General features: G+C 45.6%; 1 protein-coding gene across 6 annotated transcripts in view; it reads left to right on the forward strand.

The window, feature by feature from the left end:
* PLS3 (plastin 3) overlaps window positions 1–17,235 on the forward strand; it is a 49,989-nt gene that overhangs the window by 20,270 nt on the left and 12,484 nt on the right. For all 6 annotated transcript variants that reach the window (XM_038164812.1, XM_038164818.1, XM_038164815.1 and 3 more), the window contains exons 2-3: window positions 9,192–9,278; window positions 15,942–16,105. In XM_038164812.1, the coding sequence (XP_038020740.1) occupies window positions 9,212–9,278; window positions 15,942–16,105 (231 nt within the window). In that variant the 5' untranslated portion in view covers window positions 9,192–9,211. The remainder of the gene's footprint in view (window positions 1–9,191; window positions 9,279–15,941; window positions 16,106–17,235) is intronic.

Consider the following 17,235-nt stretch of genomic DNA (forward strand, 5'->3'; position numbering starts at 1 on the left):
GCCATTTCGCATTAATTTTTGAGATTAATGTTTCTGATTTTGTGAAGAGTAGATAGGATCTACACCATCTATTCTACAGTAAATAAGTGGTGAATTTACAGAGATTTTCCCTACTTCGTAAGCCACTAGGACAGCTATGTAGTGACACTGATTTATTGCAGTCTGATGTTGCTTTCTTGCTCTGAAACAAATTAATTTGACTTCTTTCCCTTTTTCCCAAGTGCTTTCTAAACAAGATCACAGACAACAGGGGAAGGATGGAAAATGTTTTTTCTTTTTTCAATAGCTTTTTCTAGTTAGAGATCTGTTACTGAAATTCCTGGCATCTAAGATGCTTTTGAAACATAATTACAACACTTAGGGTACGGTTTGTAGTTTCTAGTGTTTTGTTTCTTATTTAAGAAAACATTAATTGACACATTTCTCTGAATGTTTATCATCTGGGCAGCCAGGATTTCAGCCTTGGCTGTCTCTTTCTGGACAGCTCTGTTTACCTTCAACTGATAGAATGGTTTGCAAACTGCTTGACCACAGCTGTACCTTCTAAAAGGTTGCACAGAACCCCCCCTCCCAAAATTAATAGCTGAAACTCCCTGTTGTCCAGCTTGCCAGGGATCAGCACTGTCATGCTGGGTGCTTGGCTTGCAGGAGCTTGTTTGCTGGTGTTGAATAAGCAGTGACTGTACTGTGATTTGATTTGGGGATCTGGTTGATTCCCCCACCTGGGTGGGGGGGGGAAGTTTAACAGACTGAGTAATGCTTCTTGCTTTATCGTGGCACACTGGATGATATCAGTCCCTTCACCTGCCAAAAGTGCTACCTGAGAGCAGAGCTGGAGGTGCTGGGGGGATGGAGATTGTTCTGAGCTGCATGGGCTTTGCAGGGCTTTATCCAGCTGCTCCTGAACCAGGCTGCAGCTCAGCTCTGCAGCCCACCTTGTAAGGAACTGGGCTCCTTTGGGACTGAATATTGGGAAATCAAGGGATATATGCTTAAAGCATGTTGAGGGTAACCTGCAGGTCTCAGCAAGCAGGTCCCAGTCGCTTCTGGGGAAGAATATTTGCACAGATTCAGCCTTGTGAACTTCATTCCTTCTTGCTTATGCTGGCAGGGAACCCACTGTCTTTTACACTGTTGCTCTGAGAGTCCCCTCATAAAATGAGGGATGCTGAGTTTTTGCAATGGATGGTAGGAGATGGGTCCTTTCTGTAAGACATTTATGGTTAAGGTACAGAATAAGCAGAAGGAAGTGTTAATGCTGCTCTTGTTTTTGGGAACTACGCAAGAATAAGAATTACTATCAACATAAGAATTTCCTGAGAGGCTTGCATGACTTTTCTGTGTGTGAGCCAGGAATTTAAATGAAGCCTTCTGAGTTTCAGTCCATTAGCGACACCTGACCTCAGCCCCCCTCTCTTTTACCTTCTTGCACTTAAGTTTAAATAATCTCTGAATGTTGTTTGCTTTTGCAAGTTCCAGGTAGGTGAGTGTTCAGCTCTTCCTTTCCTGAGACATCTTGAGAGGATCACCTGTTCCATGTTGTACTAGCTAGGTAATGAGACTATTGCTCTTCTGTTTCCACTGACATGAACAAACTATTTCAAAAGTTAGTTAAGCCAATCTAGTGGGTTATGATTTCAAATGTTCTCTAACCCTGGAGTAGCTGCTCTACTAAAACTGGAGGTGTGTCAAAATGCAACACTTAGTAGGAGTATTTGTTGAAGAGGCTTTTAAGGATTGATTCATTGGTGCCTTGAGCAGTATTTTATCTGTTTTCTACTGTGCCCTGTAGATTATAAGTACTCTAGATATGTGCAATGCATTTTGAGCAAGGTCTGTGGGCTGTAGCTGTGAGCCTGCAGCGTGATGGCGGTGTGTGAGTGCACTTGGTCTCCTCTGTGACCATCCATCCATCCATCCAATCCACTTGGCCCTGGTCGTCCATAACAGGAGCCTTCGAAGAGTGTAAGGTCTGCAGAAAGCTTTTAGTGCTTCTCCCTTCCATTTGAGTCCCAAAGAAGTTTTGTGTTTCTGTTCAGCATTCTTCTGGTAGATGAGAGTAACCAAGCATCCATCCACTCTGCTCCAGGATTGCATCTTACCCCTTGGTGTGCATCAGAGGCAGCTCTGGCTCAGAGGACAGGGCTGTGTTGGGGGAAATTTCATTGAGGGCTGGGGAAGCTTTATTTTTTCCTTTCCATGGGCAATTGGAGTGGAAGCATTTGTGTTCTTCTAACTTGTGCTTCCTTCCAGCCTCTGGGCAATTTGGTATCATGTGACCAAGCATCCTCAGCTGCTTGCTGAGGATGTCTGTTTTCTCTTATCTGGGAGACAGCGGGATTAGTGTGCTTGAATCCCTGTGAATTTCTGTTCATATCCCCAGCTTTCAGTAATTTGGATGCTGCTGTGGAGGACATGGCTCTCCTGGGCTTTTATCGAGGGCCTGATTCCTGTTTGATGCTGTGAGCAAGTTTGATGCTGATTTTGGGTTTTCTCTGGGTGCTGGCTACAGTTCAGTTCTGATCATGCTGATCATTATCCAGGCCTGACCACACCCCAGAGAGCTTCCTTGGCTGTGCAGGGCTGTCAAAGGCATGTAAATTGGCTGATGGCTCAGCAGTTGCTTTTACTAAGGATTTAAGATGATTGAAGCTAGTGAATCTGGTTCTGTCATGAAGGGAGAGAAAACACTTGGACCAGCATGCAAAAGGGGGAGGATCAGGTTGTCCAGGCTGTCAGAGGATGTTGGGGTGGTAGTTAAAGTCTGTGCAGAAGGCACAAGAATAGTGATTTGCTGCATGTGCTCCCATACTGTTGGAGTGGCCCTGCCTCTCTGCAGCCCAGATCCCTGCTGGGCATCTACCCAAGTGCTGCTCAGGAAAATACCTGGCATCACTCTGTGCAGGTCTAGCTGGGAGAAACTGAGCTTCTAACCTGGATTTGCTGGAGGAACATACTTGTCCAGAGGTGGATACCCCACTGAGACATGCCTCCAAATCTGGAGAGAACCTCTGGCAAGCTAAGAGCAGTGACTAATTCCAACATGTGTGTCTGCTCCTGATGGATTTGGCAGATTTTTCCCCTGCAGCAGTGGTGGGTTGTGCAACAACTGGAGCAAAGTTTCACAGTCCACTCCCAGGTGAACATAAGCATAGCAGGGAACTTGCCTCTCCCAGCATGACAGTTTCAGGAGTCTGAAAGAATATAAAGCAAAGCCTGCTGGTGGGACTTCTGCTGTTTTAGAGGTGCTTCAGAAACAGCAGCTGGAGGTAATCTCAATATGGAATTGGGATGAAGTGACCTGAGGGTGCCTGTGCAGTGGGAATCTCTGTCTGCAGCCCTGTGTCCTTTCCCTGTGATGCAGCTGGTGGGCTACAGCCAGCATGGATCAGTCAAAAGGTGTACTGTGTGTAAAGGCTTGAGAGAGCTGGAGAGCTGGGTGGTGTAAGGTGGTCAATTCAGATAGCCAGGCAAGCTTAAAGTAATTCAGAATTAAAGTTGAATTTATGTAGTTGGTCTTGGCTGTTGAGGTGAGTTTTTTGGTGCTTTGCATGGCCAAGAAAAGCTGAACTAAAGAGAAATAATGCTAGATTTGGGTAATGGCTTTGCAGGTGTTAGAGTACAGTGATGTTCAATAGTTAGAGCACTGCAGACCTGACAGCAGAGCTGTAGATTCACTGCTGTTGAGCCTGATGTGTATGGGGCTGGGAAAACTTTACTGAAGGGGAGATCCACAGATGAGAGATGCAGCCACTGAGCCAAATCTGGCACCACAAAGCAATAGCTGCTCAAAGCATTGTGTGCCCCTTTCTTCCTGAGGCAGGGAAAACAGCTCTCTGAGTGGAGAGGAACACCACAGTGTTTGTGAGCACCAGAACCACAACTGTGCAAAGAGCAGCACCAAATTGATTTCAGAATCTGCATCATCATGCTGATGGTAAGGGGTTAGGCACCACCATGGTGGAGCCTCTCTGGATGGGGCAGCATTTCCTGATCACTGCTCCTACCAGGATGACACCTACCACCAAGGTGTGGTGAAGGTCTGGTTTCAGCCAGTGCCTCTGACCAGTGGCTGGCTGGAAGGTAATTGCCAATTAAAAGTTTACGTGCTTCCATCAGCTTGGTGTTTGCTAACAACCACATCCAGGGTGTGGGTGCCGTCTTGTAGGAATTTGATGAGCAAAACACTGTGGTGAGCATTTGACAAGCACACAAACTGATTATGAGCAGGAGAGGATGGATTTTATGATAGGTTTTCATTTACAGGCCATCAATCCCTCAGCTTTCCTGTCTCCTTCCCAAGCACTGGAAACTGTTTACCTCAGAGGACTCATCAGACCAAGTCTGTGCACCATAATGTCCTCCTGTCAATGTCAGTTTTGGGACTGTTGTATGTAAAACCCCAAATGCTTTGCTTGGACTGGACCAGTAAAAGCAGAGCTGATGGTGGAGATGGGAGAGGGTGTGTCTGTGCTCTCTCCTGCCTGCAAACATTTCCAAAAGCAGCATGGGCCCAGGCCTGTGCCTGTGGAGGAGGGTTCCTGCAGTGTCAGGAGATCACTGCAGCATCCTCTGCAGCTTCCAGTCACCTGGGAAGGGATGCAAAGAAAACTTAGGCTTGCATCCCTTGCCAGTGACTCTTCCCTCACTGTCCTGAGGGTGGCTGCTCTGGGCTGTCCTGGCAACCCTGGAGCTTGCAGAGCCCTTTTGGGATGGGCACGATGCTGCTGGCTGCTTTCGGAAGGGGCTGGGAGGGTGAAGAGGAGAGTGCACGCAGCCACCCCACTCTGCAATGCGGCTCTTTCTTGGCAGGGACCAGCCCTACCTGCAGAACTGGGAGGAAAAGGAGGATTAGGTGAGCCACAGGAAGCCTGGGGGCTGGATCCTGTGTCAGCTGAATCACCATTTCCTCCAAATTGGCCAGGCAGCTGTGCCAGTGCCCAAGCCCGAGGGCCCTGGCACTTGCTGTGGCTGTGAGGGGACAGAGTGCCTGGCTGTCCCATTGCTTATTCCAAAAGATGTGTGCTGGGGTAGTGGTCACAGGTGTGTGGGGTTTGAGTATTCTTAATTAGCTATGCTAACTATGCTAACTGCCTTGCCTTCTGATGTCAGGAGCTTTTGTCATGAAGAGGGAGCAAAACCACAGGTTCCTCAGAAATGGGGAATGCATATGGAGTGAGTCACTGCTCCAGACTAGGTCTAGCTCATTTGTTGTGTTGGGTTTTCTTTTTTTTTTTTCTTTTTTTTTTTAATGGGGTGGAAATAGGACATACTAATACCTTTTTGTTGACTCTTTAATGTGTCTCTGCACTGGCCTGTTTGAGTAAACAAGTTGATATTGTTAATCAGTCATTGTAGAGATATTAAAGTAAGGCAGGCCTGGAAGGGATGAAGCACTCAGTTTTCCGAGTAACACAGAACTGCTAAGAAAGTAAATTCTTCCATTTGGATCAGCAGCAAATTCCAGCTCTGTTTCTGTTGGAAGTGTTCAAGTGGCTCTCAGGAAATATTTGGTTGTCATGTGCTTTCAAATTTGAATTAATCTGCCAACTTTCAAGATGTACAAATGTCTGAATATCCCCCCTTTGTTAGTTTTTTACCAATCCTCTGTAGGATGCAGCTTCCAGGGCTTCCCCTCTTGGGGAAGAGTCTTGAGAACATTTTTCTCTGTGCTTCACTGTTTTTAAGTTGCTGTCTGAGCAGTTAATCCACCCAAATATCCTGGTTAGCTTCTGGCACTTGTGCTGGAAGTGCTGAGTGCCTTAGCAGAGGCATCCCTCCAGTGACAGCCCCTGCAGTGGTCTGTCCCCAGGTGGCTCACAGCTGTCAAAACACACGCTGGGACAGCTTTCCCTGACCTGCCCCTATTGCAGTTCTGCAAATAAACTAACCCCAGTTTGGTGACTGCAGTGTGTTTAGAACCCGTAAAATTTGTTTGCACAGGAACTTTATACAGCCTGTCTCAGGGAAGGAGTTGATATTTCAAAACCTTGCACTTAAGCATCTCTGCTCTGTATCCCAGGTAGTCTTCAGAGGACAGAAACAGGCTGCACTGTCTGCCAGCCACGCTCTTCTGGGTAGGTGCCTTCGTGCATCCATGTGTGACAGAGCTGCCCTTGCTTTTCTTCTGTGGGGTGAGGTTTGAAGGCAGGATGAGGGATCTGGAGCAGTGGTTGCTTCCTTGCACACTTTGTTTATCTATGGGTTATCTGTGACTGATGGGCTGTCAGCCACCAGATTAAAACTTTTCTCTTGTTCTGAGTGTTTAAATGTCTCTGCCTGTCATACCCTGGTGGAGGCTTTCATGCAGCAGGAGTGAGTGTGACATGGCCAGGCGTGAGCAGCGTGGTGAGTCCCCACAGGGCTTCGAGTGAGGCAGCTGATGTGTGATCCCTGTGCCAGTGTGATAAAAGGGCCTTTTATGTCCCACAAGACAAAGCCTCTTGTTTAAAAATGCAACTGAATGAAAAACACGATTCTGAATGCCCTAGACTCAGCTATTAAAAACAAACAAACATAAAAACCCCCACACAACAAGAAAAAGCAAAGCTCCCCTGCCCCCAGCCCAGTGTCCCAGTGATGGTGTCATACCTCTTCATTGCAGAAAAGCTCTGTACAATTGCTTTGGGAGCTTTGGGTAACTTTGTGGCCCACTAACCTTTCCATAGGCTGTTTTGTTATAACACCCTTTCCTTTCACAGACAGCCACGATAAGGTCAGGTGTCTGCTTTTTTTCTGCTGGTTTGAATTCTCCCTCCCTCCTCTCAAGCAGAGAAACAGAAGGAAGAAGTGATATTATAAAAACTGAGAGTAAAACCTGTTTTATGGACTGAGCTGAACAGTCTAGGGACTGGAAGGAAGATTTTTTTTAAGTCAAGACCCATACAAACAACTGTAGGGCATATGCAGAGCATAATATTTACCTGATAAAGTCAAGCAGAGCAGCATTTTAAAAAGCTCTCAGCTCATGGTGGTGTTTGCTGCTTCTTTTGGTGTTAAAGATGTTAGAGATAGTCAGCAGCAAATTAAATTCCAATTAAGTGGTTAGGTAATGATGCTTTGGGAAATCCCTTTTTAGGGGAAATCCTCATGGTTTGAAAATGAAGTGGTGCAAATGAGAATTAGGAAGAAGGCAGAACTTGTGGAGGAGCTTTGGCTGAATTTTCAGTCTGTAGCTCAGCCTCTGCTGCCTGGCAGCTCATGCACCTGCCTGCATAGCCAGATGTGGCTCTGTTCTTGGTAGCATTCTCCAAGTGTTTCTGCCAGTTGTGAAATCCATCTCTTGTATCATGCAACAAGCTTGCTCAGAGCTGATTTTCTTGCTAAGCAACTCCTTTATCCCCTGGAAATAGCCAGGTTTTGGTGGCACTGAGGCTTGGCTGAGGCACCCATGGGAGTGCTACAGGGAAGGGACTGCTCCAGAAATGGAGATAGATCCCACACTGGACATCAAGCCAGACAGTCAATGCTGCACACAGCATTCCTGTATCTTACAGGGACCTGCATGGTAGCATTGCCTTGGTCAATTTTTACTGTGAAACAGTAAAAAAAATTACTTTTTTATAAAAAAAATTATTTTTTTACTTCTGTCAGTCTGATGCACCTTTGCTGTGATTCCTCTCTCTGCCCCATTTTTTCTACTTGAGCCCATTGAAATTTGTTGTCTTGCTGTTGGTGGCTTTTACTGACTGTTCAACATCTTGTTGGGCCTGCTAATGCTGGGAGGTGGGGTCTGAAGTGCTTTCCTTCATGTCTCTGCAGTGATGCAACTCTTGTTGACTTTTTCTGCTGCGAGCACCTGTCTGAGCTGCTTTCCCAGGCTGCCACACCTGCCCATTGCTCTCATCTCCAACAACTTCATTCTTTCCAGACTGAGTGAAGTGTTACAGAAAATGAATATTTGCAGCTACAGGCAAACTTGAATGAGTGCTTGTGAAGGCAGCTGGGAGTCTCAGACAAAAGAAGGTTGCTAATCAGAGCACAGGCATTTGTTAAACTGAGCCTCTTGTTGCTTGAGCCTTGAGCCAGAGCCAGCCTGTTTGGGATCCTGCCTTCTGACAGTCTGTAAACCTCAATCCACCCCTCATCCTTTTGCTTGCAAAGGAGGAGGCAGCTGTGTCTGTTCCCATAGGCAGAGGAGGAACCTTTTATTTCTCATAGCTTCAGCATTGTAGTGAACAATGTGGGAGCTGCAAAATCTTGGGATGCAAATCTCATTTGAAGTCGCACCAAGCCTGCCTAAATCCCCATTACAGACCCTGAGCTAGAGCTAGCAGTGGTATTAGAATGTGCTTATCAGTGCCTGGGTTTCTGTTCCTTGTTGCATCAATCACTGCTTTCTCATGGTCAGAGTGCCACCAGGGCATCCGGTGCCCTGTCACGAATGTCTGGGTTGGGGATGTGCGTAGGTGTCTGGCTTTCTCCCATCCCTGTGGTGATACCTCCTGTCCAGGCTGGCTGGGTGGCACCTCATCAGCGCTTGGAAAGGAGCATGATGGCAGATGGGTGGAGGAACTCTGTGCTTCATCCTCTCTGTTTCTTAAACACCAAGCAGATCTGGTCCAAGTTCTGCGAACTTGGGATTTCACTGTTCTCATGCCTGCTCTTTTGTGCTTGCTCATGGTGCTTCTGCCATTCAGGGAAACAGTGGCCATGCAAACACCCTGTTCCTTGCAGTTTTTTGGGAGTCTGACTCTGGGAAAACAAGTAGGTGTTGATTCAAACAGTTTTCTTGCAGAAGAGCAAACTATTTCCTTTTTGCAAACAGTACCAGGTATACTACTTTGTGCCAAAATACCCTCTTCATATACTGTTCAGAATCTTTTATTTGGATTTGGTAGCTGTGCTCTCCATTAATATTTTGACACTGGATTCTGATTTTGTTCAAAGTTGTGGAAAATCTCTGGAGATGTGAGTTCTGACCTAGAGGGTACACTGACAGCAGGTACCTTAATATGTGCAGAACACCATATTCATAAAACAATATACAGAGCTAAATATTGACAAGGCTAATGGGCTTTTTGACTTGTTAAAGAGTGTATTTCCCATCTCTGAGTTTGACACATCTGTTTTCTTAGTGGAAAGATAAACATGGTTCCGGGAACTGTGGTGACACTGGCACTGATTGTTGCTATGCTGCTGTGTGTTGTTGAATGCAGCCTGGTTTCATACAGTTCTTTTTCTCTCTTTAGGTACTCCCTAAATTCATGAGATGGCCAACACCATGCAAATCTCCAAAGATGAGCTGGAGGAACTCAAGGAGGCTTTTGCTAAAGTTGGTAAGTCACACTGAGGAGGGCACCTTGCTCCTGTCTGCTGCACATTTGAATTGGATTTATCCCACCCCTGTGATGATCAGCAGTGCCAGCAGGATGTGGGCATTCTGCTGGTCTTGTGATTGTCTCTGTGCCAAGGAGTCCCTTGGCAGCTTTGTTGCTTCTGGCTTGTCACTTTGGCCAAGGAGCACAAAGGCAGGGACAAGGCAGTCTGGCTATCAGGGAGCGCTGGCAGACAGCCTTGCACTCTTGCTCCAGGGTGGGCTTTGTTGCTTCCTGATGGCAGAAGAATTGTCCAAACAGGTTTTGTGTTGCTTTGGCCTTGGCAGCACTTCAGGGCTTGCACAGTGCTTGGTTCTGGTGGTGTTGGTTTGGCAGATTGGCTGTGCTGTATGCATGGTCAGTGTAGGTGCTGCATTTCTGGTTTGTGCAGGTGCATTTTGGGGCTTGTAAGCAAAACTGAATTTGTTTACCTGGCCTCATCGAGCAGCTCGTGGTGATGATCAGTGCCGTGTGTTGAGCACACCTCCATTGCCCTCTGGTGGCTCCATCTCTGCTGACCTCCCTCAGCCTGCCGTGCTCCAGGGGCTGCACAGCCTCCTCCAGGGGCTGTTCCTCCTGCCTCCCAGCTTTCCCCCTGTGCTGGCATCACAGAAGCCTCTGGCAGGCTGCTTCAGGAAGCTGAAGTGGGCAAAGAACTGACATAATGCAGAAAATGATTTTCTGTTGGTTTAGTTTCTTGATATGGCTTACTGAAGGGCCAGAGAACCAGCAGGGAGGGGTGGGCTGGGCGCTGGAGCACAGCCGTGGGGGACTGAGGTCAGTGTGTGCAGCTGGGGAACCACACCCGGGACTGGCACTGGCCAGGATCAAGTTGCACAAGCAGTGAGAGCCAGCATTTTGTTTTCCTAACTGGACATGGGCATCACTTGAGAACTGGTTATATATATAAAATCATAGTTGCCTCTTATCTGTATTGGGTGGTACCACCCTCTAGGGCAGAGTGGCTGTGAAAACTCTCACTTGCTCAGAATTTCCCATCTGCAGAGAGAAATGTGAGTTTCAGAGGCAGCTGATTCTCATGGAGCAGTATCCCCTGTTGGAACTTGAAGGAAGTTGCATTTTAAGGAGTTCCCTCTCCTCTCTTGCTCGTCTCAAGACTTTTGCAGCAGGTGGAAGTGAGCTGCCACAGAGGGAGATGTTCCTTGGGAGGAAGCATAGTGTTTCCCTCTAATGTACCTCTTAGTGCAGATCTCAATAAGGCTGAGATGTAGGCAGTCTGTTCTGTCCTTGGATACATTTAGAATTATTAACCTCTCTGGAATGTGGTGGCTTTTTGTCATTAGTGTGGGGGAAATGATCAAGATTAGTTCGGAAACACAGAGAAACGCAAGTCAAATCCTGGTTCCTTGTAGGAAACCAGCTCACCCTGATCAGGATGTGGGTCTGTGTTTGGTTTTAAATTATAAAGGCAGTGTCAGAACTTAAATATTAATGAGAGATGTGCTAATTATCCTGGACATACCCACAAATGAGATAGGATCTGCTAGTTCTTTTCAACTGCCTTGTTTTGTGTGCTTTTAGGCATGGTGGAGCCCGCAAGCATGTGGGACACACCTGTCAGGAGTGTCTTTAATGCTCTCATTCCCTTTATTCTTGCCTGAAGGAGCCATGTTTGCCCTGGGATACAGAGCTGGTCTCTGGCTTTCACTGTGAACTTCTAATAACATCTTCAGTGAATGTGAACAGAAGCTGGACTAAGACTGCTATGTAAAATGAAGCCTGTTTTTCATCTCCCAGCTATCTGAAAGATTTGGAATGCAGCTGAGAAGCATAGTTATAGCAAAACTCAGCTGGCTGGCTTCTAGGATGTCATGAAGGAGATGTGGGGAGGAGGAAACATTTCACAGGGTGAATGTTGCTCACCAAGATGTGCCCTGCTCCAATGCACAGCTGGTTGGGCTTCCTGGAGACCTGCTTGAACTCCAACAAGTTGCTGCTCTAGATGGGTAGGTTGATGGGGCTTTAAAGGTCTGTGTTTGACCAGCTTTTCTGTCTGCAGCTGGACTGGATTGAGACATCTGGGGATGCTGGAAGGCAGTGAGGTGTGTTACTAAGTGCTCTGTCACCACTTGCCTTCCATGCCACTTGAAGGTATTTCCTCTCTCCCATGCAACTGATGTGCTGTTCTCTGACAGCCAGCAAAAGGCACGAGTCCCACAAACATCCTACTGCTTATTAAAACAGTCCACAGGTGAGAAACCACTGTTAAAGGTTATCACTGAAGCCAGCTATAGCACAGACAAGCAGCTCCCACCATCCTCCAGGCAGTTATTTGTCTTGGAACTGATCCTAGTGGTGAAGTGCAGCGGGGGAAAAAAGCTTTGTAGTGTTTGAAAACAGTAATTAGTGGGGCACTGGAACTGTCTAGGCTTTGAGTGACCCACAGGTTAGTGGGAGAAGAACAGGTTGCTCCAGATCTCATTGGATCTCTGAATTTGTTCTGTGGAACAGGTGCCTGTGTGAGTACTTGGCCAAACAGGGGCACTTCAGAGGGGAGGCGTGGCAGAAAAAAATCCACAAACTTGCTCTGTTTATTTGTCTTCATTCTCTCTCCTTCTAAGATAAGCAGAGATAAGCATCTTTTCTGGAAACATGAAGTACTCAAAAATCATAACTCGGCTGAACACTTTGTTCAGCACTGCAAGGTGGTAAAACAATGCTCCGAAACCTTTGCTTAGGGCAAATGGGGATCTGTGATCCTAGTGTGTCCTGCTGAGCATATGTCCTTAAAAGGAAACGTGTGGGTTTACTTTCCCCTCTTGCATCCTGTTATTTAAGCTATTTTAAGCTATTTTAAGTACTTGTCCTCGGGAGGAAGCTGAGCTGGAGCTTGAAGCAGCTTTTGGGATTCGTTGTGGCTTTGCTGCGCCACCTGCACACAGCAGAGGTGCCGTGCCTTGCTGCCCTGACCTTTCCCAGCTTTAGCACGCTGGCATGCATGCATCTTTCAGTAGAAATAGGAAACTTCAGATGTGCTGTAGTTTCCTTTCCATCAGGCAGACTATAATGAATCCAGGCTGTAGCTTGTCTGTTAAAACAATTTCGCTTTCTTCCATTAGTAATCCTGGGCAGGCCGCCGAACGATTTCATTTGGGATGGCTTCTATTTTGACAGCCTCTTCAGCTGCTGAATACCAGCTCAGATTTTGTTAGAGAGTTCTGTCTGAAGTCAGGGCCTGTTGCAGGACATCCAGCAAGGCACCATATGGTGGGCCTGCAGTGATGCTGGAAATAGTTTTGGAACTGGCTGGTACTGCAGAGGTGGAGTTTTTTGGTGTTTTGTTTTTTTGTTTTTTTTTTTTTCTTTTTAAATGCTGCTTCTTTGTACATTTGATGCCAGAAGGGGAGCAGGGAGATTAGGAAGGGGGAGCAGCTGCCCTGTGGAGTAGGGGTCTCTGGTCTGTTTGTCATGTCAGGCTGGTTGGCATGTTAAGAACAGGTCTATTTTCCATCTCATAGCCAGTCACTACTTGACTCTGCTACCAAGCCAGAACCACAGGCCAGCACCACTTTATGGTAAAACCAGCAGTTTTAACACTCAAATCTGCCCTTCTGTGCCCAAGAAGCTAAAACATGAAATGAGAGCATTTTCAGTGCAAAACTAGTAACTTGGTGTGTGGTCTTACAGTTAAACTAACAGACCTGATTTGCTTGTAATTCCCACTCCCAAGTGTCTGGTACATGGATCCCCGTTTACTCTGTCAAGTAAATCAGTGATTAATTTTTTTCCAGAATACTATGGAAGAGTAGCTCGTACAAGTGGGTATTCGAGTCATTGTTAAGGGTTGCAAGAGCTTAGGTCCCAAGTCCTGTGAATCAAAGGTTTTGAGTGAGTTAAGGTTATCCTTCACACTTGATTTTGTGCTGTTTATCTGAGCTCAGTGCAGTCTTTCCTGATGGGCAAAATCTTTCTTTGTGCCATGCTGCTGAGCTATGTGAGCTCCCTTGTGAGTGTGCATTTCAGTGGCTCGCTGCATTTCAGTGTGACAGAGCTCCTATTTATTTATTTTTTTTTTTTTTTAGTGAGCAAATGTAAATCTTTGAACTGAGTGCGCCTGGAGGACTGGGAAGATGCTGATTGCAGGATGAATGAAACCAAACTGGGCAGATGTTGACCCAGCTTGGAGTAAATTCCTCATCCTACCCTGCAGGGCTTCATGTGTAGAACCAAGGTCTTAATAGGTTTCAGCATCTTTTTATCCATGTGTCCCTTATTGGAGTTGCAGACTTTGGAGCTCAGTTTCCTGATGTCTCACCTAAGAGGCTTCTGCCTCATTAAATACCGTGTAAGGTTTTATCCCTTCTGCATCTGAATAGGCTCAGACTTAGCACATGCAAGCCTGAATCAGAGACACTTCTGAATTCTTAACCTAGACACATCAAGAGGAAAGCCTTTACCAAATCTGAATCAAAATTGTATCCCATCAAGGATACAGTTTATATTTTGAAGTCTTATTTTTCTCTGTCCTTTGCCTGCTGCTTACATCTACTCTAACATTTGGGTAGCTGTAAAACTTAGGTGGTGGATTGATTGGAAGAAGTGCTGAACAGATGTTTTTGGATTTACCTGCTTAATTTGGCAGCATGCTGAGGGATTTTGGTTGGTTCAGTCAGGCACAGGCAAAAGCGAGGGAGTTGGCTGCAGGCTGAGGGTGAAAGCAGAGTTTTGTTTTAGGTTCATAGGCCTTGGAGATTAGGAAATCCCTTCTTGACTTATTTTCCTCACTGGCTGTAAGGAGGGGAAAAGATGCATATTGTGAAGTTAGATTCAGTAATAAAAATACTGTAATAGAAGAAGCTGTGATTTATCAAGAGGGGAAATAGTTTGCTCATGACATCTCAGGCTGGACTGTTAATAAATCTTGCCTTTTAAAGCTTGTATTATTTCAGAATAAAATTCTAAAATTGAGGGCCAGAGAGCAGCCTACTGTTATCATTAATCATTGCCCCAAACCACTTTATTTCCTCAGCACTATTGTAAACACTGACTTTTCATGAAGTAGTTTAGTATATTTATTATTCCACTGGAATTGATGCTGTTCCTTAGTCTGAGACACAGAGACTGGGGTGTAGGAAGGAGTACAGGTTTGCTCTGGTTACTTCAGATATTTGCCACTGAGCAGTTTCACTTTCTTGCTAACTGATAAAAACAATTTTAAAATCCCGTATTCCCATATGGATCTGGAAAATGAGGACTGGTGGTGCAGTGGTTGGAGTGGTGGTGCAAACATGCAGCCTCCTGGAACCCTGCTGTGAAACAAAACCTAAAACCCACAGAATCCTCATTAAAAGTAAATTGACCTCCACAATTTGGTTTAAAAAAAAACCTGGACCTTAGAGCTATCCTGATTGTTTTCTTTATTCTTGAAACTATCTCCCTTCAAATATAAATACTGACACCAGTGGCTGTGGTGAGATGCCCTCTTGAAGAAAACCAAATTCTGGGGCTGGTGCAGCTCTTCAGGCACTAAATTAACTTCCCTGGGCTGTCTGTAGCACTTGCCTACAGCAAAGGGATTTTAGCATCCTGTTACCGAGCCAGTAACAGCACAACACACCCTGAATCCCTGCCTCTCCAAAGATGGGGCTGGAGAGTCATACTTATGTCTTGAGGTGTGAATCTGGGCTGTAGAGCCACTTCAAATGCTCTGTCTGCCTGTGGACCCAACTCTGCTGAAATCTGGGCGCCGGCTCTGCTGTGAGCAGCACTCTGCTCTTCCTGGTTAGCCTGGGGAAGGAGGCACCCAAGCCCTGCATGTCCACAGTGGCTGGAAAACCTCACTTGTCTGAAGAAGGTCTGGGGATGCTGGATTTGCCATGTGTGGTCAGTAGATGTGGTGATGTCCCCAAAGAGGTTGGGATCTGTTATGTGCAAAGCTCCCGTGTCACACTAGATTCTTGTTTTCTTCCTCAGTCTAGTAGGTGACACTATCTCACTAAACACACAGTGCTGCTGTGGCTTGGTGATAGACTGTGAAAGCAAATGTCCTGGCAGAGCATTCTTGGGCAGCAATAAAATATCTGCAATTTGCTGTCAGTGTTAAATGGAGAATATCATTGACAACATGATAAAAATGCAACTGCAGAGCTGACTTGGTGTTTTTAGTTCAGAGTATAAGAGGTGCTGTGTTTCATGACCATCTATTTTTAACATGCGAGGGCTGTGGTATTTCGGCATAAAAAGAGACATTCTGGAGATTGTTTATGAAAATACAGATGTTCTGTTGTGAAACTTTAACACCAGACTGGTCACATGTGCCCAGAGTCATCGTGGTCAGTCCTGCTTCAAAGCTGCTGTTTGCAGAGCTGGAGGGTTCCCAGGACTTGTGCTGGGGCACTCTCTGAGGATGCTGTGTGTATTTAGTGTGTGCCTTTGGTTACTAGGGGTGTCCTTTAAACAATGTACTCCTGGATATTTCTGGTGTGGCCATCCTGCTGTGTGCCCATGCCCTGCATGGATTCAGCAGGTCCCCAGTGTGCAGGTTGCTCTCCATGAAGCTCTTGGACATGGGGGGTCACCTTTTTGCCCCTCTGTTGGGGGTCAGTTCTGTCAGGTGCAGGCACATTTTTTCTAAAACCTTCTGCTGCCTCTTCTCTTCCTCAGACCTCAACAGCAATGGGTTCATCTGTGACTACGAGTTGCACGAGCTGTTCAAGGAGGCCAGCCTCCCTCTGCCTGGCTACAAAGTGAGAGAGATCATCCAGAAGCTCATGATCGATGGTGACAAGAACAAAGATGGGAAGATTAGTTTTGAAGAGTTCGTCTATGTAAGTGATATTTCTGAACTGCCAGCAGCCTGGGGGGCCCCTTTTAGACAAAGCTAAGGACGACCATAGAAGTGCTCAAACCTGACTTCTCAGCCACTTGCCCTAATCCTAATTTTCTTTTGACAAACTGATCATTCTAGCCATGTAAAAATCAGTTCTTTGTACAGGTATTTGTATATGATCAGTCTTTTGTGCTGTTATTGACAGCCTTTAGATTTGGACAGAGGAGAAATATTGGCTGGTTTTTGAACAAAAGCCAACCAGCCAACCGAAAAGAATCCATGTGGTTTTACTGTGTGATAGCTTCATTGGAGGCCAAAATACTGTTTCCACATGATGTGACAGCTGGAAAGAAAGACTTGCAATGATCCAAGCTTACAGTATTTACTGGAAGCTGTTCAGTTTTTCCAGGCACACAGATGAATGCTTGTTTTCCCTGTGTATCAGTATGATTTCCTTTCTCGTGTTTAATGGGACTACAAGTATTTGCTAAAGGGTTGAAAGGGCATTTCAAGACACACTTGGATTTGTGTTAGGTGCTAATCTAGGAAAATTCAAATCTCTCGCCTGGAAAGGGAAAAACAGGAATAAGGTGATGGGTACAATAAAGATCAGTCTTTTTTAGTAGAAATAGGCCAGAATTTAAACATTTATTAATTTTTACAAAAATGCAAAATTTCTTCTCTGCATGTTTTTCATTCTTTTGATGCTCTGATGACTGAATGCTGAAGGAGTAACTAAGTATATGCAGTACATTGAGGGAGCTGTTTTCATGTCAATTACTTTTCTTGATATTTCTTAATTTATCTTCACTTTCTGTTCCTTAGTTGTTTTCAGACCCTCTGAACTTTTTGAGTTCGGAGTCAACTAGTAAGTTGGAGTTTGCAGTTTGTAAACACTTGCATGCTGAGTGCATGTTTGAGCTGATCTATAACTCTTAACTTTGCACTAGGAAGGAAGAAATAAATCTCTTCTGTTGCATTTGGAAGGTACCAATGATTGAGTAAAGACAAAATGTCTTAGGGTAGCTGAGGTGTACATTAGCAGCAATGCTTAGCTGTATGATTTTTACAAACTGAACTCTTGCTCTGAGCATTTTTGCTGGAGTTTATGATGCAAAAAAATGACAT

The sequence above is a fragment of the Motacilla alba genome, chromosome 4A, assembly GCF_015832195.1.
Source record: "Motacilla alba alba isolate MOTALB_02 chromosome 4A, Motacilla_alba_V1.0_pri, whole genome shotgun sequence".
In the NCBI taxonomy this organism is placed as follows: Eukaryota; Metazoa; Chordata; class Aves; order Passeriformes; family Motacillidae; genus Motacilla; species Motacilla alba.